This window comes from Caenorhabditis remanei, chromosome V (assembly GCF_010183535.1).
Source record: "Caenorhabditis remanei strain PX506 chromosome V, whole genome shotgun sequence".
Lineage (NCBI taxonomy): Eukaryota > Metazoa > Nematoda > Chromadorea > Rhabditida > Rhabditidae > Caenorhabditis > Caenorhabditis remanei.
In genome coordinates, this window is record NC_071332.1 from 15,952,157 (window position 1) to 15,976,196 (window position 24,040).

The window sequence follows — 24,040 nt, forward strand, 5'->3', positions numbered from 1 at the left end:
AGAGATGTACCTACATGATTCTGGTCTCGATTTTCAGCGAACAGAGTAATTTAACCTCATTTTTACAGTCTGAAATTTAATGTATCTGAATGAAATTGCATAACTTTGAAGAGAAAGAAATGGGCATTTTGGGACAGTTTTTAGATTTTTTATAGCTCTAAAATGAAGCGAGTTATATGATTATCATCAATTTTACCGACTGAAACTTATAAGCCAAAATTTCAAAGATTCTGAAACTGTTTCCAAATTTTTCATAACTTCAAAAAGAGCCGAGTTACATAAACCTTCATAACTTGCTTTGTTCAGACGCTAGAGAAAATTTGGAAATAGAATCGGAGTCTCAGAATCCCGACGACTTTGGTTTTATGTGAAAACCAAAGACCCAGGATGAATATGGTTATCATAGCTAAAATTTCAAGGATTCTGAATCAGTGTGCTCAAAATTTTCATATCTTCAAATTGACCCAAAAAATTTCATAACTCGCTTTGTTTTCATGAGATTCAGAATCTGACGTTTCGGCTTCTCCTATAGCAAAAATTGAAGACGTCAGGATTATGCATATGTGCTATCGGTTGAATACCACCGGAGCTCTCTGCCCTCTGCAAAATTTGAAATTACCGTAAATACTGTATTGAAACGACATGCCGTTATATTTTTCAACCGGCTCCCAGAGAAATTTTGTGGTTTCAGAAGCTTATTAAAATTTACCGGAAAAACTTTTTTTGGGAGTTCTATCGGCTGATCAAGAAGTTACTAATCACGCTGCTTCTAATCAGAACCAAAAAAGACACCGGGATGATCACATTCTTGAATTCTGAGTATAGATGGGGTGCCGTTATAATACAGGTGCAGTTCTATTACAGGTGTCGTTATAATACAGTATTTACCGTAGAATCAAAATCCTGGCGTCTGACCCCTCATAATCCAAATTTCAAACCTCCTCTTCCCCAGCTAATCCCCATTTTCAAACCTATAACCCCTCATTCTTTCCCCCTCCGAGTTGCCATCCCATCCCCTTTTCTCTCCAACAGAGAGTTGGCACCGGTCCAAGAATCTCTCTCCTCCGCTCTCATGTCCTTCTCTATCACTCTTCTCTCTCTATTCTCACATCTGTCTGTTTGTAGTGTCTCTCTTTCCTTCCAACCCACTCGCACCTCTTGGCATCATGCCAACACAAAAACCAGGCGACCCCTTTACTCTCTCCAACACGGACGGTACAATTTCTGGAGGGGAGAGGTCTATTTGTAAACATGATGACAAGTTGGGATCAATTTGAAGGGGGAAATGAACAAAAAAATGTTGCTGGAAATTTCTGTGGCCTAGAAAACTCTTTAAAAAATTTGTTTCAAAAAAACATTTCGAATTTTTTCAGTACCGAACTTTCGTCCCGGCCCTTTGCAAGTCTGAAAAATTGCTTCTAGAAATTTTCATGGTCTAGAAAACTCAAACTAGTCTCCGGCCAGTTTATGTTCTCTAAATTCTAGGATTGCAAAATTTCGGGTCGGTTCGGTCCGGCCCGGATTCGATTTTTTGAAGTTTTTCACTAGAATTGTTTTTTGGAAAAAAAAATTCTGAAAATTTTCCATATTTTTCTCAACTATTCCTCAAAAACCTTTGAAGCCTACAAAAAATCGTTCTTAAGATTTTCTCTTTTCAAAAAATTCGAATTTTTCAGTACCGAACTTCCGGCCCTCCCCGTTGCAAGTCTGAAAAAGTCCTGCTAGAAATTTCTGTGGCCTAGAAAACTCAAACTAGTCCCCCTCCTCCTATTTATGATCCCTAGATTCTAGGATTGACGTCAAATTAGACGAAGAATGGGCGGCGCGTTGGCACTGTGCCAAAAGTGGGCGGAGCCTATTCTCGAAGAGGGAGAGAAAGGGGAACCAAGTCATTCTTCATGCGGTTTTCTCGTTTTTCGCTTTCTTTTGAGATTTTTTCGGGTGATACCAAATTTTTCGCTTCGTAAATCACTCTCATTGATAAGATTGGTTTCCGGTTCAATTTTTTTCTCGATTTTTCAGGTTTCTCTTCAGGGCAACATCGTTGGAACAGAGAGGAATCGGCGAAGGGAATTTCGATTGTAAGTTGTTTATCTAACCGAGGCGCTGCTTAGTTAGTGAGGACGCTGCTTAGTTAGTGAGGACGCTGCTTAGTCAGAAATGGTGCAGCTTAGACCTCAGACTGAACACACAGGGGTTCGAGGCATAAGGTCCACAACTTGAATTTTTCTCCGAGGCGCGTTGCGTGCGCGTCGCGGTAAATTTGATTTTGCCACCCAGCCAACTCTTCTTCGGCACCGTACCAACCGTTGTGCGACGGAGCGACCTTACTCCTCGCACTGCAATACAGCTTCTGCTGTGATATTGCTAAGCCGCTCCTAAGATTCTAAGCAGCACCGATAGTTCTCCAAGCAGCTACCAAGCTATAACGATGTTAGCCGCTCCCCCACGGCGCTGCTTAATATCAAACATCAAAAATCACCAACTCATCATTTCATCCTCTTCCTTCCACTTTTTCCCACATCTTCTCAAATTTCTTCTCCTTCCTCATATTTTTTCCCCATCTTTCTACATATGTATGTATCAATCTATTCGCATGTTCCGCTAGAATTTTTGTCTACTTTATTTTTTATTTTGGAAAAAGCTATAGCTTTTTGGAAAAAAAGATACAAAAATGGATGTAGGGAAAAGGCAACAAATCAAAACTAATAGATTGATAAATCGGGCCCAAGAGTCTACTTTGTTGAGGCGATAGGGCAACAAGAATCGGCACGAATGTTGATGGAAGACTCTCGATTAGGAATATTAAAAAACAGAAGAATATTTTGAAAAGTCTTGTCGGATCCCCTCCTTTCTTACATCATCATCTTACTAGAAAAAATTTTTTTTTCTTCTCTGTCCCCGTCGTCTTCCAACACAGAGCAATTGAGCAAGAAATTGCACAAAACACGCACACACAATAATTCTTTTTCTCGTTTTCTTCTTCTTTTTTTGAAAAGATTCTCACTTTTGGAGCTCCTCTAAAAATACATTTTTACAACGTGAATCTTGTGAACAACCCTGAAAAAAAGCTGAAATCTACAATCAATTTTAGTTGAGCAGCTCCAGAACTAAGCAGCTACACAGTCTTTGGCCCAAACAGCTCCCGGAGTTGGACTGTCATTTAGGATCGCTCTATAAAAACTTATTCCAGGCGCCCCGACAAGTTTCGTTGCGAGACTCAGAGCGCATAATTGATATATCGCAATTTCCTTTCCAAAAAAACTCTAGTAGAAAATATTTACCTTTTTGGTTTTATGAAACACACGATTGCGCCCAAAAAATCGTTGACACAAAAAAATTATTTTAGGCCTCCGACAATTTTCGTTGCGAGACCCAACAACAACATGCATAAATCATAATAACCTCCCTCACAGCCCAGTCCCCCCTCTAATTTTTAAATATTTCAAAACTAACACGATGGTGGTCAATAGAGTAGACATGGACGGTGCGCATTCTCTCGCCTCGCCTCGCCGCGTTATTATATTGATTTTCCCCTTTGAAGAATACAACTTTTCCCAAATTTTTCAACGGATTCTGATAGATTTTGATGCGAGAAATCGAACGACGTCAGAATTTTTAGGGTTTGGAGTGTTTTAAGCGGAGAAAACAAACATTGCAACAGAGCACCAGACTTTTTGCAATATCTTTGTTATAAGACTCATATCTCAAAAGTGAGCGGAGCTAGCAATAAGTTCTCATCTACAAAAATGATCTACGTAAAATTTTCTACATTTTTTTAGTTTAGCACTTTTTGATAGATCCGCCACTTTTTGAGATACGCCGTTTTGAAGATTGTGACAGGGTATTGAGACTACAGAACCTTTTATTAATGAGCATAAAAAGCAGCTCACTGGGAGGAAGCTTTAACAAAATTTATATGACTTGAAAGCCGGCAAGTAGATAATTCTGAATCTGTTTTTACATTTTCTCGTCGATGAAAATGAGCCGAGCTGTGAGCTCTAGAAGTTTGGTTGCCACGGACTTCTGACTCCCACTTTTTCTGACCGGTCAGCCCGACTATCCTTTCTAATCCCTCATGGTTTTCCGTACCATCTCCGCTTTTTCCTCATTCCGAACTAATGGACCAGCTGCGTCTCGACCAGGAGAGACACCTGTGATTTCTCATAAAGAGAGAAGAAAATGTGTTTCTATTTGAGTAGGGAGGGGTTTCTATTGTCTATGACTTAATTAGGAAGGACCACGGGTTCGAAAGATCATTTTCGGAAAGGAAGGGTCTCACAGAGATTATGAGGAAGTGGTTGGTGGAGTTGGAGGTCTCAGCCGCCACCACGAATTAATTTTGCCAAAAATTATCGCACCATCGTCCACAGGGGTGCGAGGCGTAAGGTCCGCAACGAAAATATTTGAATTTTTCCCTGTAGTGATATGAAAAATAAACGTGAAATTTGAGTTTGTCACCTAGCCAGTTTTTTGGCGCCGTGCCAACCGTTATGCGACGGAGCGCGTTTCCGCGATCTTACGCCTCACACTGTTGTGAATGTCTTGTTTGGACCACACGGGCGGTGCTTACTGTAGGAGCAATAGAGCGCGATTGCAGACTACTGAGGTTTTTTCGAGCCAATTTTCGCCAGAATTTTTTAAACCCTGGTACCGTAACCTCACCAACTCATATTCCCAATTATTCCTCTTCTCATTTTCCATCCATCCCCACTCTCTTCCCCCTATTCCCATCTTCTTCCTCTTCGTCTTTTCCCTCCGTCTGGGTACTAAAAGAGGGCCTCAACCGGGCCTTTCGATCGGCCTTCTTCTCTCCTCCTTCACCAATTTTCTCTCTGCTTCTCTCACCACACTCCGCCCCCCGTATGCTTCATCGTACCGCGTTCTCTAACCGTCTCTCCATTTCTCATACTATCTCACAAAGTGTTGTGTGTATTTCTGATTCTCTAATTCTCTTCGTCTCTTCACTCTCTCACTGTCTCAGCCCCCCATCGCCTCTCACGCTTCCTCTTCGTCTTCCCACTGGCCCCGCGTCGGGTTTTCTGTCTGTGAGTGTCAGTGAGTGTGAAAGTGTGTTTCGTTTTGCTATCTGCTGCTGGCAAAATGCCAAATTTTTATTTCCATTGGCTAGCTGACAACTCCATGCAGGTATCCCAAAAAGTCCGGCGTTCTAGCATCAATTCTAACCTATTTTAGGCCAGGTTTCAGGTCTTTTTCGCAGGTTTTTCACACAAAACCCAGTTTTTCTCCGCTTAAAACTCTTCAAATCTCAAAAAGTCTGGCACCATTCGATTCCTCGCATCGAAATCTATCAGAATCCGTTGAGAAATTCGGGAAAAGTTGTATTCTTCAAATGGGAAAATCGATATAATAACGCCAGCGAGGGAGGCGAGGCGAGGCGAGAGAATGCGCACCGTCCATGTCTACTCTATTGACCACCAATGTGTTAGTTTTGAAATATATAGAAATTAGAAGGGGAAGGACTGGTCTGGGAGAGAGGTTATTATGATTTATGCATGTTGTTGTCGTTGGGTCTCGCAACGAAAATTGTCGGGCGGGGGCCTAAAATAATTTTTTTTGGGACAACAATTTACTTTTTTTATATTTTCTAAAAAAGTTTTTTGGACAGGAAATTGTGCTCTATTGATAAACATTTTGGTTTCTGCTGACCAAGATGTTATCACGTTTTTTTTTAATGAGGGGAATGGGAGCGTCCATCAAATAATATTTTTGGTTTGATAAGAAGAGATGAAATAGAAAATAGGTGCGCCGATGAGTCTGATAGATTTGTTTACAAAACGTTTCATAACTTGGTTCGTTTTCACGCTAAAAGAATTTGGAAGACAGATTCAGAATCTTCACGTCTTCAGCTTTCTGTAAATGCTAGGATCAAAAATGTTTTCTATTTTCAAAATGAACATTAAAGTCTTCTAACTCGGTTCTGTTCCTCCTGATTTCATCGTTCCAAAAACTCAGATTTGAAAAATGTCTCACTCAAAAACTCACTGGGCTCACTTACGTCAGGTCACAGGTCTTTTCCCCTGGTTTTTCACACAAAACCTTGTTTTTCCGAGCTAGACAAAAAAGTGAATTCCCCGCGTCTTCAGTTTTACAAATTTCTATCAGACCACTGTAACCTAGCAAACTTTACAACAACAAAAATCCTCTGGCACTTTGCCAAGTCTCCTCAATTTTTCCAAAATAACATCCCATTTTTTCTCCGGGTGATTTCGAGAAAGAACACAAACAGAGGAGTCGAAATGGCTCAACTCATAAGTGTGGTCCTTGTTTTTTTGTCTACCCCACCCTCCACAATTTCATATACTATTTCTCTCTTTCCAAGAGGAAAGGGTCCATACCTTTTTCTCCTCGTCATGTCGAAACATGGGCGGCCTAAAAAGAGGGGTGGCAACACAGAAGAAGAAGCGAAGACGACGATGAGGGCGAAGAAGAGGAGAAAAACCGACATTTTCTCCTCGTTTTTGCCTCTTCCTCCGTGTTTTTTTTGCCTACTCTTTTCTACTCGACCGCAAAAAGCGTGAGTGAGTGAATCGAACACTCACAGAAAACACACTCACTCACTTTTTTCGACTTTTTCATATTTTGGTTGCTTGGGACCCTTTTGGTAGAGGCTCGGAGGAAAATTCGGTAGAAAAAACTGAGATTGGGAAGCCTAAAACAGGTTTTTCTAGTCGGAGCAGGATTTAAGCAAGCCAAAAAACCTGAAGCATTAGCCCTGAAGCATTAGCCCTAAAGCCTAAAGCTTATAGCCTAAAGCCGAAACCCTAAACAGTAAACCTTAAAGCCTAAAGCCTAAAACCTAAAGCCTAAAGCCTAAAGCCTAAAACCTAAAGCCTAAAAGTTGTAAGCCTAAGCCATGCCTCAGCTGAGCCTAAGGAAGAAAAAAAGAAAAAAAGGTAAAACTTCAAGATTTATCGATGCGGAAGTTTTTCTTCACACCATTCCCGTCTTCCTGGTTGCTTTCGTACAGGCTTTTCTTGAGAAAGGCCTACAGGTCTAACCTACAGGCCTTTCTTACAGGCCTACCTTAGACGAAAGACCTATAGGCCCTCCGCGCCAAGCCTAGACCACCCACCTCGCCTATCCAAACAACATGTCCACATTTTTCGATGTTGCTGCGTCTATCGCCTCCACCCACTCCCTCCTCCCCACCACCGCTAGACACAAGAGACGCAGCATGCGAAACGCTAGTGGTGTCAAATTTATCGACGACGTGCTAATTGTAAGCGTGGGTTACGGTAGTTTTGGGGGATTCTGAAGGTCTAGAAGTACCCTTCAAAATGGTGAGATACGGCTGAAATTTTTTGAGTCGATTCGTGAGGTGTAGACGATGCGAATGATATAAGTTTAGAAGGGAATAGATGGAAATTGAAGGAGTTTTGAAAGTCGGCTATAAATGGCTGGAACCCCCTCCTAATTACGAGTTTTGGCGTGAAAAGGGAAAATGAAAGAAACACCGGAAGTACTGTACAGTTGAAGATGTTTGTTCCAAAAAAAAAAGATCAGAACCTGTTTCTCGTTTCACAACGGAAGCTGGCCTTTTGGTTTGAGAGTAGATTGAAGATTTTGTAGTTTGTAGTCTGGTCTGCATTCGAAATATCTGAATTTTTCTGAAATTTTTTCTGACAGAATATGGAAAATAACGCGGATTTTCCAAATTAAAATTTTTCGTGATTTTTCCAACAATTCAAAAGCGGAGATGCAACTGCACTCGATTGTGCGGTAGCACAATCCGAAATTTTGTACGATAAAGCGAACTTACACAGTTTTCTACAGCTTGTGCGTCACGGGAGCAAGGGCGCTCTACAGAACAATTCAATATTTTGCATACTTGGCGCCAAATTTCAATTATTCGAAATTTTTAGAATTTTTAGAGTTTTTAAGAATTTTTTTCGCGAAAAAGTCAAGTTTTCGACTGTCATTCAGAATTAGAAGAAATTCTGAAAAATCGTCAAAAATGTTCACATTTTCGATGAAAAATCGAAAAAATTCTAAAAATTGGTTCATTTTTTGAAACGGCCTTCGGGCCTTGACAAGTATGGAATTTTCAAAAACTAAGATGCAACCGCGCTCTACCGCACAAACCGAAATTTTGTACGATAGAGCGAACTTACACCGTTTTCCACAACGGGAGCAAGCGTGCTCTACTGAAAAAATCAATTTTTGGAATTTTTTAGTCTTGTCTCGATAGAGCAAACTTAAAAACTTTTTCCAGGGTTTTTTTCCAAGTAACAATTTCCTTCCTTTCCACTTGAGATTTCGGTACGAAAACCAGTTCTCGACACCCTGAATTGTCTGTTGATCAGTGTCCATCCATTCATCTCTCTCTCTCTCTGTCATGAATGTTTCTGTTGTCTCTCGAGTTGTCTCTTCACTCTTAACACACTACACCCCCTCTTCTCCCCCCTTTTCACTCTCTTTTTCTCCTCGTGATGATCCATTTCTTGGCGCGTTGCCAACAAACAAACCGCTCCTTCTTCTTCTCTTTCTTTTTTTTTCCTTTTTTCTTTCTTATTCTTCATCGCATTTTTCCTATTCTTTTCATTCCCGACAGCTTTGCTACTTTCTAGTATACACCTAGTGTACAAGAATCCAAATTATCAAAAAAAAATTTCAGGAATGCTGCACAACTAACTGGATTAGCTTGTGAAAGAGCAAAAAGAAATCGACACTACCTCACAATCTCAAAAACACAAAAAGTTTTCCCGAAAATTCAGGAAATCTGAAGAACGAAACGAAACACAACGGGTCACACACAGAAACCAACAGACACAAGATGGTTAGCAAGTTAACCAAAGCGATGGGAGCGCTCTCGCAGAAAGATGATGGTGTGTTTCAATTTGGAGTTTGGAAAAACGAATTAGAACAATTTCAGATGACACCCAGACGACACCTCCGTCATCATTCCTCCCACCTACACACGCAGCAAGATCACAGGAGCGTCGTAAAAGTGCTCGTCTTCACAAGGTGTATGATCCAAATAGTGAGAATGATGGATCAATTGTGCCACATGACTCGGGAACCGAGTCGGATGAAGAGGAGTTGCAGACGATCACTTCGAGATTTTATGGTGAGTTTTTATTATCGTGCCAGAGAGCTGAAGACGTGAGAATTCTGAATCAATTTTTGAAATTATTTATCTGAAAGCAAAATAGACCAAAATACAAGCTCTAGAAGTTAGGTTGTTTCCAGTTGATTTACTTCGAACTAGCCGTTTTCGTTTCTTTTGGATCCCAACCCTTCGAAATGTCGAATTCGTGTTGAGCTCGCTGAGAGCTTTCAGAAAAGTACCCACAAGCCTATGTTTGAAGTGATTTGGTTATCGACACGAAAACTAGGAAACTACAGTAATCAGGAAATTTCCTACTGTAGTTTTCGTGGTGAGACCCAAAGTCGTCAGAACCTGGGCTTGTGGGTACTTTTCTGAAAGCTCTTGGCGAGCTGAGAACGGTGTTAACTGTTTCAAAGCGATTCGATGAGATGGGAATTCAAAAACGAAAAATTGAAAAAATTGAACTTGTTCTGGATTCCCAAGATTCCAGCTTTACAACTTTTTGTATGTTCTATCGATGAGTAGTTTGATGAGTAGTTCGAAAAATTTGAATAAAGTTCCAGATTCCTAAAAAAGCTACAGCTTCTATTAGATTTGATGGTACGTGAAGCTGAAAACGTGCGAAATTCTGGATCTGTATTCAGATTTGTCCTAGTTTGAATTTCTTCTGACTTATCAAAGAAATAGGTTGAACGTCATATAACTCTGTCCAATTTGGTGCTGGCAAATTATGTAAACAAATTCATAATCCTTACATTTTCAGCTTTCCAAAAAGCCAAACTTTGAGAAAAAAGTTTATGAGAGTTTTCCTATTTAGCATCGTTCTCTGATAGGCTCGTGCGTTGGCGTATAATCAGTTAGACAAAAAAAATCGTATCATCCCCATAACCAGACCTGATCATCTGTCCAAAGTACATTCCTGGTTCCTTGATCACTCCTCCCAGCCATCCTCCCGATACTTTTCTCTCTCTGAGATAAAATCGGCGACAAAAAAGATTTTTGCAATCCTCCTACAAACCACGAGACTTTTCGTATTTTGTTATTATTTCTTCATTCGAGTAGATCAAAAGTCGTTGCCTGTGATATCACGTCAGGTACAATTCGAGTTCTACGATAAGGAACACACCCGATTCATTTCATTTCGGTTCTCCTCTTCACACAAATGGAATTCGGAGGTCTAAAAACATATCGAATTTCTATTCGGAGGAATCAACGTAGATGGCGCGGACGAGACCCGTACATCATATAGACTACACATAGGGGGGGGGGGGGAGCTCACTGAGCAACAAAATGTTTGGGAGGCACGAAGAGTGAGGGCAAGAAGAGTGAGTGGAGAGAGAAAACGAGTGTATAAATATATACAAATATTTGATGTGACATTTCGGTTGTGAGGGAGGAGGAGAAGAAGATGAAAAAAGGAGTAGGAGGATGGAGATCGGTTTCGGAGAGAAAATGGAGGAGGGGGAACACAATATTTTAGCAGCAGGCTTACTGTACAAGAGCCACTGAGCCCCATAACGTTCAACAGCTTCAACTTGTAGATCAAAGCTAGACCTTTATTTTGTAGCAGATGACAAGCTTGTTCATAGCAGGAACTTATGGTGCTCACTTTAGTGAGCCATAACTCTCTAGCGTACGGCTGCACAAAAAAGTGGTTAACTACAAAAAAGAAGAGAAACATTCTATCTTCACAACTAACACAAAATTGAAAATGAGGGCCTCGGGGTCTGACTGAAACGAATATCCGAAGAAAAAATTGTCAGTTTAACTTACACACACCGAAATCCATTTCGAACTTTTTACGAAAATGTCAGAAATGTTACACTGACCAAGTTTCCACATGACATGACCTAGAAAACCAAAACCAAGAAAACTAGTCCACGGATTTACACCCTGTAAAAAATGAGTTCAGCGGGATATTATTTGAGATCAGGAAACAGTTTCGAAGATTGCCTCGGCGGAGTCGCTACGCAGCAAAATCAATTGACTTCAGGAAAATTCGAAATATTTTTCTCATTTTTCTCATTAACCATGACGTCTTTGCACTATAGTCTAGGCCTCCTTCTCAAGCACGAGAATTGTTGATGTATCATGCTCGCTCATTCATACATAAAACTCATCAAACAACATATTTATCCATTCCCCTCTGATGTGTTAAGCTATATGCTTCTGCTCTTGAAAAACGAATTACAGTATTCTTCAATCATCTGAATTCCAGATCCACTCGAATGCCTTCGCAACTACGACGACTACCTTCACTCGAATCCACCACGAGTCTCGGCGAGTCCAGCGTGGAAACGAGATCTCGACGAGACTGAAAGGTTTGTTATTTCGTCTTATTTTTAATCTGGCTCCCCCTCCGAAGACAGCTGTGCTCACTCTCTCCCAAATTGCCCTGTCAAACCACAAAACAACTTTCTCGCCCGTCCCGTCCTCTCAGAAGATTTATTGTTATTATCAGTTCTTGTTATTTTTGTGTGCTCGACGACTTGTTGCATTTCGAGTCTCACAAAAAGAGCAAAACAGAGAAGAGAAGGGAGACAAAATGCAGATTTATCGTGGCTCTGAATCTTGAGAAATCGTATAGAAAGCGGGACACATTTTCGAAAAAGAAGAAGATGGAAAGGTGGATTGGGAGTAAAGGGAGAATCGCAACAAGTTGACTAGTGAGAGGGATCTAGAAAAGACATCTGGCGTGACGTTGCCGCGTTTCAGATGAGGAAGGCAGAAGGTATTTAAGGACAGGCTTTATGTGAAGGACCTGAAGTGAAGAGCCTGAAACGGGTGGCCTGAAATGAAGAACCTGAAACAAAAGACTGAAAGCAGGCGGCCTGAAACGAGAGGCCTGAACCTGTAGGCTTAAAACGAAAGGCCTGAAACGGTTGGTCCAAAAAGATAAGCCTGAAACACAATTACTGAAATGGAGAACCTGAAACAAAGGACTGAAAACTGATTGCCTGAAAACGAGAGGCCTGAACCAGTAGGCCTAAAATGAAATGGCTGAAACGGAAAACGGCCTTTGTCGGAAAACCTGATTGCCAAACTGGCGTGACTTTGGCGCGTTGTTAGGTTGCAAAGACAGCTTAAGAAACACATTTGCACTACAGTAATACAGCAATGCTTATCGTTTTTTTTCGGCATACGTCATCTTGATGACGTGGCAGCACTGTCCTTGATCTACAGACCACTCTACCACTTCTACCGCCTCCGATTTTTTCGATAATTGACCAGACAACCTACACAATTCTCTATCTCCCTCTCTGTTGTCGTGTACATACTTCTCACATTCGAAATTACCTCCGACAATCGTATTATTTGGGGAGACACCAATTATAATGTTTTCCACGAGACGTTGAAACAATGAAAGTTAGAATCAGGAATCAGACTACAGGAATCTATGAATAGAAGGGGGTACTGTAGCAGAAGACATAAACTATGTATGATTTCAGCTGGGACAGTTTCGGCCGCGAATCGGGAATCATGACTGGTGACAACGACTCGGACACCGACGGCATGGCAACACCAACTCCAGTCCGTCGTCGCCTCCGTGAAGACGATAGCTCTCCATCTCCAGGAAAACGTGGACACGAGGAGTCGAATCCGATGGCCGACCATCCCATCGCTTGGCGTCTTCGCTCATTCAACAACGATCGTGCCGTCAAAGTGGCGGCTCGTCGTTGTCCAGTCCAAGTTCTCATCAATCGTCCACCACTTCCAGTCGCCTATCGTTTCGATCATATCGAGGCGGAAGTCGAGGCGGTTGAGCTGATGCCACCGGCGCCGGCGCCAAAGAGAGGACGACGTAATAGTCATCGTCCGTCGCTGGATTTTGAGAAGATGGTTCAGGTGAGCACGCCTGAAAAGTCTTGAATACAGATTCAAAATCCTCAGCTTCCCAATCATATAAATTAAAATAAAATTATATACTTTATGTTTCTGGGAATTGTTATGGAAGCTGACACATCCTGACCGTTAACCATTGTAACTCTGCAAATTTTTATGCTAGGAAAATTTTAAATATAGTTTTGGAATTCTTGAAACTTCAGCTTTCTATTCATATAATTTAAATTTTGAAATTTTGAAGTTGGATGTTGAGTAGGGTCAGTAAAGCCCATATGGGGTTTAACGGTGTTTTGCAGCTAACATGATAAAATGACCTGTGTTTTCTAGGACTTTTGTTGATACGAAAAACACGACGTAGTTGCAAAACGTTGTGGGTTCACACTGATCTCTTCAAGCTGAAATTTGGGTCACTGGCTATGAAATGATATGAGAATAGAAGAATCTACCATGATTTCCAGGCGGACTTTATTTTCTTAGAAAGCAGAGCTTATGAAAAACCCATCTATTTCCAGACCCGTATCGAGGAGCAATCACCAGCAGCCACCACCGCCACCGCTACTCCTCCAATCATCTCTCCATCCTCCTCTTCCAGCTTCTCGGGACCAGTCACCCGTTCCCAAATTACTCAATAATTTAATCTATTTTTGTTTCATCCTCTTCTCTCTCCTTCTCTCTTTAAACCAAATCCATCCTAATCGAAACTCGACTTTTCGAAATCTCGAAGACTGGAATTGCTCAAATTTTTTTCATTTTTAATCCAAGCAGCCCATTAGTCTCATTGTTTAGTATTTTCTCTCGCTAATCATTTTTCGTCTCTCTCCCTCTATTATAGCTGCACCCCCTCCCCCCGTCTCTCCACTTTTCCCAATGTCGAGACTTCGTCAAGTCGTAATCTATGGATATGGATTCAGGTTATCTTCCTCTTCATTCTCTCACAAAAAATTCGAAAATTAAAAAGTTTTCGAGAAAAAATTCTCAACAAAAAAATCACGAAGTTTACGCCCAATCTCCATTAAATACGTAGTATGGTTTAGCATTTCCAATCTCTTCAAAAAATCAATCGATATTCCCTTAATTCTCCCCTCGTTGTGCATTTTCCCCCATTAGTATTTATCACTTTTGCCCCCCAAACCAATTCGCAATACCTCTCGAATCGTGTCCATCCCTCTATTGGCCCCGCCCCCTCTAATTGCTTTTTAGATGCTCCTGCCCCCCACCCACTCACACAATTTAATGTTTTCAGTACAACCTGGAATTATTCTTTTTTCATTTCTCTTTAAGTTTTCTCCGATGTGTTATCCGTTTGTTGATGCATAAGCAGTGGTTTTATTGATTTTTTATTCGTATTATTGAACGTAATAATAATAATATTAACCATCGAAATTGGTTGAAACAGGATGATACATTTGAAGCGGTGTACTCCCCGTGGACAAAGTAGAACAGAATTAGAAAAGGAAATTAGTTCTCCAGGAGTACACGACGCATTCACCATAGAGCGCAGTTAAGCACTTCACTGTATTGTATTTAGTGAACAATGGAATGATGCCTCGTCGAGTTTATACTGACCACCATGCTGATTGAAAAAAGTTTCACTGCATAGCGACTCAAAGCAAAATAAAAAGATGCGGAGGGTCTAAGTTCTTATTGTTTCAGTCTGTATCATTTCACCTGCTCCAAAAACATCAACAAATCGGTTTTTCTCAATTTTTTAGCAAACGCGCTCCACCAATCTCAGAAAACAAGTATCGAATCCCAATTGATGTCTGACAAACAAAGTACCACAATACGTCTTCCCGGAATCTTGAGTTGTATAGTTTTGTCTGCTCTATTACTTCTGAAAACATTATTATTATAATTATGACACCTCCCTGGAGAATATCCAGACAGCTATATAACATGTCTACGAACACATAATATCACAATCAAACTATGTCATCCACCTTATCCAACATCACTCACATCTTAGGATGGTTCTCGTTCTTTACTGCTATCTGGGCAACTATCACTCTATTTATATTGATAGAAAAGAAGTCGCCAAAAGAGTTCGGAGGGTACAAAAACTTTTTGAGAATTTATTGTTTCTATGCATTCGCATTTTCTATCATTGACTGGTTGAATCAGCCGGCTATAGTTATCGACATCCATGGATTTGGCTACGCATTTTATTCAGAAAATAGATTGTTTGATCTGGGGTATACTGGTGGTTTATCGGTCCAAAGTATGTCAAAACTTAGTGTTTTTTCCAATTTGAAATATTGCAGTTCTTTACTGTGGATGTTTTCTCGCTAGCTCATCATTCTTATCCCTCAATTTCATTTATAGATATGTCTCAATTTGCAAGCGAGTATATAGCCGTCAGGGATATTATCCAAATGTTTTTATTCAGACCATACTACATAATATTCTTTCAAGGATGGCGAGTCATTCTCCTTTTCCTCTATTGTGCTCTTCCATTTTTCATTTGGTCCATGCTAGTTTACACCCTGATGGCGCCGGTTCCAGATAGAACTGCTCATTTGAAGTGAGCAGTTTTCTTTAAAAAATTATTCAACCACGTTTTTCAGCGTTACCACAATGCTAATAGAGAACGTGGATCTCGTCAACAAGGCATACGTGGGAGTGTTGTGTCGACATGTCACAAATAGCACTGAGCATTCCTATGGGGATATTGAGTGGGGTACAATGAGCACCTTGTTAGGCTTGTTTGGGTTCCAGAGCTTCTTTTATACAGTGTCTCTAGTCTGTGGAGTTTTGACTTATAAGGATACCATGAAGCTGTTTAAAATGGCTCAGATGTCAAAAGAGTTGTATAAAATGCAAATGCAATTGTTGAAAGCTATTGTTCTGCAGGTACTTCGATTTTCACGGATGATTTTCACGAATTTTCACGGATTTTCACGGATAAAACTTCCAGGCTTCAATACCACTGATCCTTGTCTACATCCCACCTGCTATCATGATTGTGGGAGGGATGTGTGGGACTTATGTAGGTCAAATCGGCTATTTTGTGGTAATGAGTATTTCGATATACCCTCCACTAGACTCTCTGGTGTTTTTGTTGTCTATAAGATGTTATCGATCCGCCTTGTGTTGTCATGGAGGATCGGTGGGGAGTACAGGCGCAACGTCGGTAGTACCCTTCAAGGTTTTGGCGAGTTTGATATGATTGTGAGGATAAACAACTGAAAACTTGATTTCTGATTTCAGGCGATAGAGATGGAGAATATATGACAGATGACGAGGCATAAGTATGGTGTCGGTTATTTGTGAAACACAACGGATCATATTTGTCTCTGCAGTTTTTACACTTACTGGTCATCAGTCTACTTACAGGGTGGCGGATAAGTATTGAGACACGTATTTCTCTGATTTCCCTGCATAGAAAAAAGCTCAAGGTGTCCATTTCAGAAAACAACTATTTTTTTCGAATCAGTACAACATTATGATCAGCTTTTGAAAAAAAAACTAGGTTTGATTCCGTGGTCGCGTGCCAGACGCCCAGATGTGACAAGGGAAAAGTGACTCTGCGCCGCGGGTAAGAAGGTTTCACGATCAACCAAAGAGATTCAATAATATAGCGGTCAACAATTATTCGATTGTCCCATTATTGGCCTAAATAGCTTACGGTAGACTTTCTGAACATTTATCAGCCCTCAACTTGAATTTTTTGAAATTGAGGAGAGTGGGGGCCTCTCTGATATCCGAAGGTCTATTTTTTGAAGCAAATAATGGAAAACCATGATTATCAACTCATAAGAATGCGATAACCTGAAAACAATATGATCAAAACATGTATTAGACATTGTAAATTCAGTTCAGAATTGTTGAATTTTTCCTATATTCTGTCCTCAATTTTTGTGACTGTTTATCTAAAAACTCGCTATTTTGTTCATTTTTCTCAATACTGCAAGTTGCACTTGAAGCCCTCGTGGGTCCGTGACCATGCGTTTATCTGTTTTTTATATTAATATAATTTTGAGTATAACATCTCAGCTGTCACTAACCAAATTCCTAGTCTCGAAAAATTTGTGCTCCTGAAGATATGAGCCAATGAATGTGATAACTACCTACGGCGCAAAGTCTCTTTTTCCTTGTCACATCTGGACGTCTGGCACGCGACCACGGAATCAAAAGTAGTACTTTTTTTTAAAAAGCAGGTTATAATGTTGTACTGATTCAAAAAATATAGTTATTTTCTGAAATGGACACCTAGATTTTTTTCTATGCAGTGAAATACATGTCTCAATACTTATCAGCCACCCTGTATAGTTTATATATATATATCACAGATTATGGGCTGTCTAACTTCATTCCGATCTCTGTGACGATATATCCTTGCTTCGAACGGCTAGTCGCCAATTATTGCATCAAACCGTTCCGGATGAGAATAATAGGCAACGTATCTTTTCTGGACTATATAAATGATGCTTTCAGGTTTTCTAACATGCTGCCTTCCTCCTAAATCTACAGTTCTGCGCTTGCCTCGTCTAATTTTCTGATCGAAAACTGAAGAAGTTTTTTTTTTCAAAAAATATTTTGATTTCATGTTCTAATTGCTTCGTGTTTTACTCATTATAACTTTATTTTTAATAAATAAAATTTTTTCTTATGGGGTTATTCAGGTCATGTAAAAATGTATTTTAATACATTTTTTCCTTATTCACGACCAGTGAAAAATGTATTTTAATACATATTTTTCTCCCACTTTTCTACTTTTCTCCCCAATTTTTTGACAGTTTTTCTACATACGCATGTCGAAAAATGCAAAAAAGGGGAAAAACGCTGTTAGACCAACGGTAAACTGAGATTTGTAAAAAATAGTTTCTCGACTCTCGTGAATAAGAAAAAAATGTATTAAAATACATTTTTACATGACCTGAACAACCCCATTAAAGATTGAGAAAAAACAGATGATGATGCAGTAACAGTCTGACATTCAAAGCTTCAATTGAAACTCACTGTCAGAAAAAAAAAAGAAAAAAAAGAAAGCCATAAACTTCAGAAGATAATTTTTTATAATTATCAACAAAAAAAAAACAATAGAGTCAATCACAACTGGTGATTATCCCTGCTTCCACATTTCACTTAGTTCGACGTTGATTTTCTCGTCAAGAAATTCTGAAGAATCGTTATTTTTTCCAATTGCCTCCAAATGAATTGACGGCCAGCCTCTGGAACAAGAGATGGTGGGGGAACTATTAGTGGTGCATGGAGGAACGAATATGGTATACATCCAACTGTTGAAACCTGCATCATACACATCCCCTTCTGCACACAAGTTTTTTAACGAGTTGAACTGACAAGATATCCGCAATTCAATTGAATCGTTTTTCATTTGTGCTTCTGTTCAATTCCTTTCAGCTTGGAACGGGGTTGAAAACCCCAACAAACAGGGAACCAAAATAGTTGTTTTTCTATCAAAAAACCAAGTTTCAATGTTCAAGCCATACAAACAGAAAAACGGAATCATTATGCTGACGACACTGGTATTTATTTTGCTGAAATCAAAATACACAACTAATCTTTGAAAAACAGTCATTACTTCCCTCTCTTCTTTTTGCTGTCTTCAGTAAGATGTGCTCGACAGCATGGTTGGAAGCCACCGACTATGTGGAAACTGTTGGTTTCTGCATGGCGACTCCGTTGAACATGATTTTGATTTTCTTTATCTGGGAGTTGCCAATCAATACATTTGGGAACTATAAGTACCTGATGTTGTCATTCTCAAGCTTCGGGATTCTGTACTCAGCTTTTAACTTTTGGAGTAAACCGGTAGCTTTTGCATAAATTCTGTCCAGAAATTCTAATTTGAACATTTTAGATGGTCCACTTTACCCACGTCTCGTTTGTTGTTTTCAGTGTTCTCAAATCCAAGGACTACTCCAAATTCATTGCAGAGATTTTTCTATGTATGCTCACTCTGTCCTTTAAGTCCAATTTTGCATAGTTGTCACCGGGCCGGATCCGAGATAGCTCGCTTCAAAATGACAATTATGAGTCGATCAGCCTGTCAAATTGTAGGTATCGGTGAGCTCTACTCGATTCTTCATTTTCACCATAAGTTTAGTGAGAATCGCTGTACAATCTATTTAGTGGCCGGGCCTGATTGCACAGCGATTCTCACTAAACTCATTGCGAAAATGAAAATAGAATCGAGTAGAACTCACCGAGACCTACAATTTGACAGGTTGATCGACTCCTAATTGATATTTTGAAGCGAGTTATCTCAAGGCCCGCCAAGCTCCGGATCCGGCCCGGTGACAACTATACAATTTTGCAATCTTTCAGCAATCTACTGTAGCTTCTACGGAATGATGTTACTTTTGTTGACCATTCACTTCTACTACCGATACCTATCTGTAACTGGGTCACCCAATCTCGCCAGATTCCACCTGAGAGCTTTTCCGATCTGGCTTTTATTCCTTGCACTTAACAACTCTATCTGGTTCGTACTATCCTATTATTTTCATGGAGAATCTGAAATGAAAAATCAAGTTGTCGCTCCTGATTTTTTGAAAATATATTGTTTGGAACAGGGAGAGTATACTTATTTAGGCCCTCAATACTTTTTCAAGAACAACGCAACTGGGAAATTCGAATGTCATACTTCTTCGTTTCTCTCTGCTGGAACGATTTGTGTTATCATGTCCGTCACTTTTTCTCTTTTAATTCATTTTGGAAGTCAAACATACTATCATTTGTATAAACTTGGCCAAATTGCTCGATTCGATTCTCAAAACCTTCAGAAGCAGCTATTCCGAACCCTTGTAATCCAAACATGTATCCCATCAGTCTTTATGTATCTCCCTGTCACCTGTTTGTTTATATTTCCACTTTTCGGAGTCACTGTCGATGGGCTGTCTAGCTTCATTCCGATCTCTGTGGCGATTTATCCCTGTTTTGAACCAATGGTCGCAATTTACTGCATCAAACCGTTCCGGATGAGAATGATTGGTGACTACCATTGTCTATACTTTACCATAACAAAATTCATGATTTCAGCAATTCTCACCGGTTGCTATCATTCGAAAAACACAGTGAACACGTTTGCGTTGGCCACAATTACTTAAAATTAATGATAACATATTTCGTACCGAAAGATTTTGATTTTTTTGGGCTAATATGTTTTTCGTGACATCATTATATTAGGTTGATGCATAAGTTTCTTTCTTTTTTGAAGGTGTGACTTTGGCCCCCGGTCTCTAAGCGATGAGGTTGTTTTTCAACCCAAACTTTTTCGCATTTTTATGACCTCTTTAGTGGCTAACATATAATGTTTCAAGTTGGTGCCTAGACAGTCCGCTCGTGAAGACGATGGCTTTTTTGATCGCCAACCAAATGCCTGTTTTGGAAAGTTTTTTGATTTTTGTCGCATTGGTATCGAAATGATAAGATCTTCATAAGAAATTAAACGCAATTTATAGAACAAGATTTGATCTTGTTATCTCATTTTAGTTTTCAGTCGGAATGTTGAAAACAAAAAAGTTGCGATAAGACGATCGACAGCAACAAGAAACCATGGTTCTGGGTTCAAACAGATTACAGAAATATTTGAGAGAACATTTGTACCAAACTATTTGTAAAAGTTAGAGGATAACATGAGTAAATTATGTCTTAAAAAAGTTTATGACAAAGCCATCAAATTGAGTGATAAAACTTGGCTGATAAATGTTTTATGATTTTCGCGCATTCGAGAAATTTTGTGTACTATACCTGAGTGGAGTCTAGGTCTCTTCTGAACGCTCACAAATAAGTCTGAATTATTTTATTGTAAGTAATCAATAGTACACACATTGATCTAAAAATGTACTAAATATCTAGTGGATTGCTTTAGAGGTAGGAGCAATAGGCCTCATCAAACTCAAAAATAAAGTGATTTTGATGATGTTGACTTCGGGCTTCCTGCGAAAAAGTACAAATGATGTGAATATTGAAAACAAAGTAAATTTAGAAACATCAATGTCTACTTTACTCAATAACCAACATTTCCACCAATTTCCCTAACTACAGTTAAAGAAATATTAAAAATACTCGCACACTCCTAAATTGCTGATCCTAACCTTTCATCAGGGACCCGCACTGAACTATCGTTGCTTAGTTGGAATGCCTTTATTTGCTTTTTATAAGTAAATGTTTTTGCTTGTTTTAATTCTGAATAGCTCACCAATTCTTGTCAACATTTTCTAGGAAAAAAATGGAGACGAAGAATGGTACCAAAAAAGGGTTCCTCAAGTGTTTTGACGTGCCTCCGGCTGAGATTAGGCGGATGGTGGATGTCAAGTCACAGGTATAATCACAATGAGTTATTGGTACTAGCCAACAATGTTTCTTATTATGTGAACTATTAGTCTTCTAGAAATTTCATACCAAAAATGACCCAAAAAAAGAAAGAAACTTACGCATCAACCTAATATTTAAAAAAAAAAGTGTTTGTGAATAAAGTCATGACGTATTCCTCGTATTTTGAGACGCTCGATGAATGTGATCTAAAATCACTGATTTGATTTTCACCTATAAACTTATGGTTACTAAAGAAATTATTATTGAAAACCCCATATTTGAACTGTTGGATCATTCAAAGCTACGTCGACATAGATTTTATCTCAAATCGTTAACTAGGAATTCGACAAAATTATCTTCACAAATACTGTCTAATAGAGTCCTCCGATGTTGGAATTCAATATCTGATTGGGTGTTTCCGGTCAAACAGTCAACAGCGGCCTTCATGAGTAGAATAAATAAATGCAACCTCGATCATTTCCTTTTACTAAATTCAGCGAACTATTATCATTCCTTTATCATTTATCAGATATCGTTCCCCCATTTACTAAGCATATCTTTCATGTAAATCCTAAAAACTAATCCATTTTCACGTGTCAGTGGTCCACACCCTTCGATGAAATAAATAAATAAATAACAATTAATTAAGTCTACTAATCTATAATATGTTGTATTGACTTGTAGACCAAGTATAATTGTTCCAAACTTGCCACGGGCCGCGCCGAGCTGAAATCGAAATTTTTTAAATTCAATAAAATAAATATACCAGAAAGCGTTCCTTGCAAAACAAAAAGTTCAAAACATGGTGATGATCTGCCATGAACGAAAATGATCTTTTGGAAACGTGTATTCATATTTTGTTCTCTGCCAAAAAAGTGGTTAGTGTTGATGTTCTTCTGTGTCCTCTGCTGCATTATGCAGTATAAATACGCTCATCAAATTTGAATTACTTTCATTCCACATGTTCAAGTTACTCCTTGCGTTCTCTGTTCTAATCCTTACTGTTGTTTCAGGCCCAGTTCCACCGAGTCGTAAGTGCAACGGGCTCTGAAAAACATTCACGTTTCTTGTTTCAGCCGGAGTAATCAAGGCGGATCTTCTCGCTGCTGGATTATCTGAACAAGCTGCCGATGGAGTATTGAAGGTCGCCTCAGAGTTTTTCAAAGCCAACAAGAAAGAGGAAAGTGTCAAGCGAACTTCTGAAGAGACGGGTGCTCTATTTAGAAAGTTCCTCACGGAAGTTGATATCTATATCAAGACACAATCTGCAGAAGATCAAGAAGCCTATAAAGAATTTGCAGACAAGAAGAAAGCGGATTTCGAAGCTCATTTGACTGCTAAAAACCATTGATAAATTGCAAATGAAATGAAATGCAATACTTCGCAAAATAAAGATGTGTCCATATCTGTACATGTGTACAATACCGTCACTTTTCCAATTTCCCAAAAAAAGGTTAATAAATTATTGAAGATTTAAAAATATTGAAACAAAACTTAAGCAACGCCACCGATAAGATGAAGGAAATATAATGTGGCAAATTTCAGTTTCTTGATCTCTTGATAAAATTTGTTGAATATGTGTGGAAGATTATTTGTATTCTCATAAAATTAACGACAAAAATGTACTCGTCATCAATAAAATTGTTTCTTTACAGATAACACCTATATATTCTCACGTACGCGTTGCAGCATAAAAATGTAGTTTTATGATAAACCAGACTTGTATTTTGAAAGTATTTAATGTTCTAGGACGACTTGCAGGGATTTTTCCGTTTTATGAGGTATATCGTTTTGAGTTCACTAGATACCCGGGATTTGTTGAAACATTTCAAAGCGGTTTCAGTCTTTTGAATTTTTTTTATTCTCTCGAATTGTTTGCAGATTCATAAAACAATAAGTATCGTCACTGATAAGTTTTTTTCAAATAGATAGTGACACCTATTCACACTTTATTCTCACGTACTCGTTGCACTATGTACACCACTAAACTATTCAATTTAGGCATTCTAATTCTTGCTGCTGAAATTCTGAATCTTGTGGGAGTTTTCTCGCCATGTTGGACTTCAGAAAGCGATCAAGTTGGGATGTCCTTCTGCTATGGAATTGTGCCGTATGATTCGGTAAGTAGGTTTAGTTTTAGAAAAATAAATGTTTGTTATGTTTCCAGATTAATTCTTCGATATTCCCGTGGTACGCTGCATCTAGTTGGTTAATGTTCATAACAGTTGCCTTCTCGATAATAACTATTCTCGCTTACTTCAAAGTACAGTAAGTGAAGCCTTAATTAACCCATTTATACTCAAGGTGATTTCAGAGCTGATGTCATCCGTGATGGTTATTCCTGCGGCTCCCGAAAATGGTTCATAATTATTTCTGTCTGCGCCATGATGACTGTTCTGCTGACTATTTCTGCAATTACTGTTCTCGGAGTGAACTTCTCAAAACTCTCGGTTTATTATATCTCATATAATGTAAGTGTTGTTTGAAAAAATATATATCAATCAAAGACAATTTTTCAGTTGGGCTACTCCGCGTGGATTTCAATCAGTGCTGCTGTTTTCTATTTGATTGCTTCTGGTCTCTCTGCACACATTTCATACCGTGATTGCTGTTAAATTAGTTTTTGAAACCTAAAATGACTATGTTTTAATAAATAAATTGAAAAAATTCTGGAGATCTCGGGGCCTGGCTGAAAAAAATCTGAAGAAAAAAATTTTCAGTATAATTTTAACAAAAGAAAAAAAATCGTGACCTTCACGTTTCAAAACTTTCCCAAAAACTAGTTTCATATAAATTTAAAAATGTTTTTTCTCGTATGACCTTCGTCCTTTTTTTCTCGGCTAT

At 39.1% G+C, this 24,040-nt stretch overlaps 5 protein-coding genes across 5 annotated transcripts; all 5 read left to right on the plus strand.

Annotated features, from left to right (window-relative positions):
* Positions 1 to 8,797: 8,797 nt before the first annotated feature.
* Positions 8,798 to 13,548, plus strand: GCK72_020448 (uncharacterized protein; the record flags this gene model as incomplete). Its single annotated transcript, XM_003116129.2, has 5 exons — positions 8,798 to 8,849; positions 8,897 to 9,091; positions 11,292 to 11,394; positions 12,523 to 12,919; positions 13,429 to 13,548. 5 exons carry the CDS (start codon positions 8,798 to 8,800, stop codon positions 13,546 to 13,548), a joined length of 867 nt encoding a protein of 288 aa, XP_003116177.2.
* A 1,297-nt stretch (positions 13,549 to 14,845) lies between these two features.
* On the plus strand, positions 14,846 to 16,164 carry GCK72_020449 (uncharacterized protein; the record flags this gene model as incomplete). Its single annotated transcript, XM_053733581.1, has 5 exons — positions 14,846 to 15,134; positions 15,239 to 15,437; positions 15,481 to 15,766; positions 15,831 to 16,071; positions 16,124 to 16,164. The coding sequence occupies 5 exons, from the start codon at positions 14,846 to 14,848 to the stop codon at positions 16,162 to 16,164; spliced, it is 1,056 nt and encodes a 351-aa protein (XP_053582494.1).
* Positions 16,165 to 19,227: 3,063 nt separating this feature from the next.
* On the plus strand, positions 19,228 to 19,986 carry GCK72_020450 (uncharacterized protein; the record flags this gene model as incomplete). The annotated part of the gene is made up of 2 exons (XM_053733582.1): positions 19,228 to 19,870; positions 19,919 to 19,986. The coding sequence occupies 2 exons, from the start codon at positions 19,228 to 19,230 to the stop codon at positions 19,984 to 19,986; spliced, it is 711 nt and encodes a 236-aa protein (XP_053582495.1).
* Positions 19,987 to 22,157: 2,171 nt separating this feature from the next.
* On the plus strand, positions 22,158 to 22,547 carry GCK72_020451 (uncharacterized protein; the record flags this gene model as incomplete). Its single annotated transcript, XM_003115945.2, has 2 exons — positions 22,158 to 22,227; positions 22,273 to 22,547. The coding sequence occupies 2 exons, from the start codon at positions 22,158 to 22,160 to the stop codon at positions 22,545 to 22,547; spliced, it is 345 nt and encodes a 114-aa protein (XP_003115993.2).
* A 622-nt stretch (positions 22,548 to 23,169) lies between these two features.
* GCK72_020452 (uncharacterized protein) lies at positions 23,170 to 23,811 on the plus strand (the record flags this gene model as incomplete). Its single annotated transcript, XM_003115954.2, has 4 exons — positions 23,170 to 23,316; positions 23,364 to 23,464; positions 23,511 to 23,667; positions 23,716 to 23,811. The coding sequence occupies 4 exons, from the start codon at positions 23,170 to 23,172 to the stop codon at positions 23,809 to 23,811; spliced, it is 501 nt and encodes a 166-aa protein (XP_003116002.2).
* Between the last annotated feature and the right edge of the window lie 229 nt (positions 23,812 to 24,040).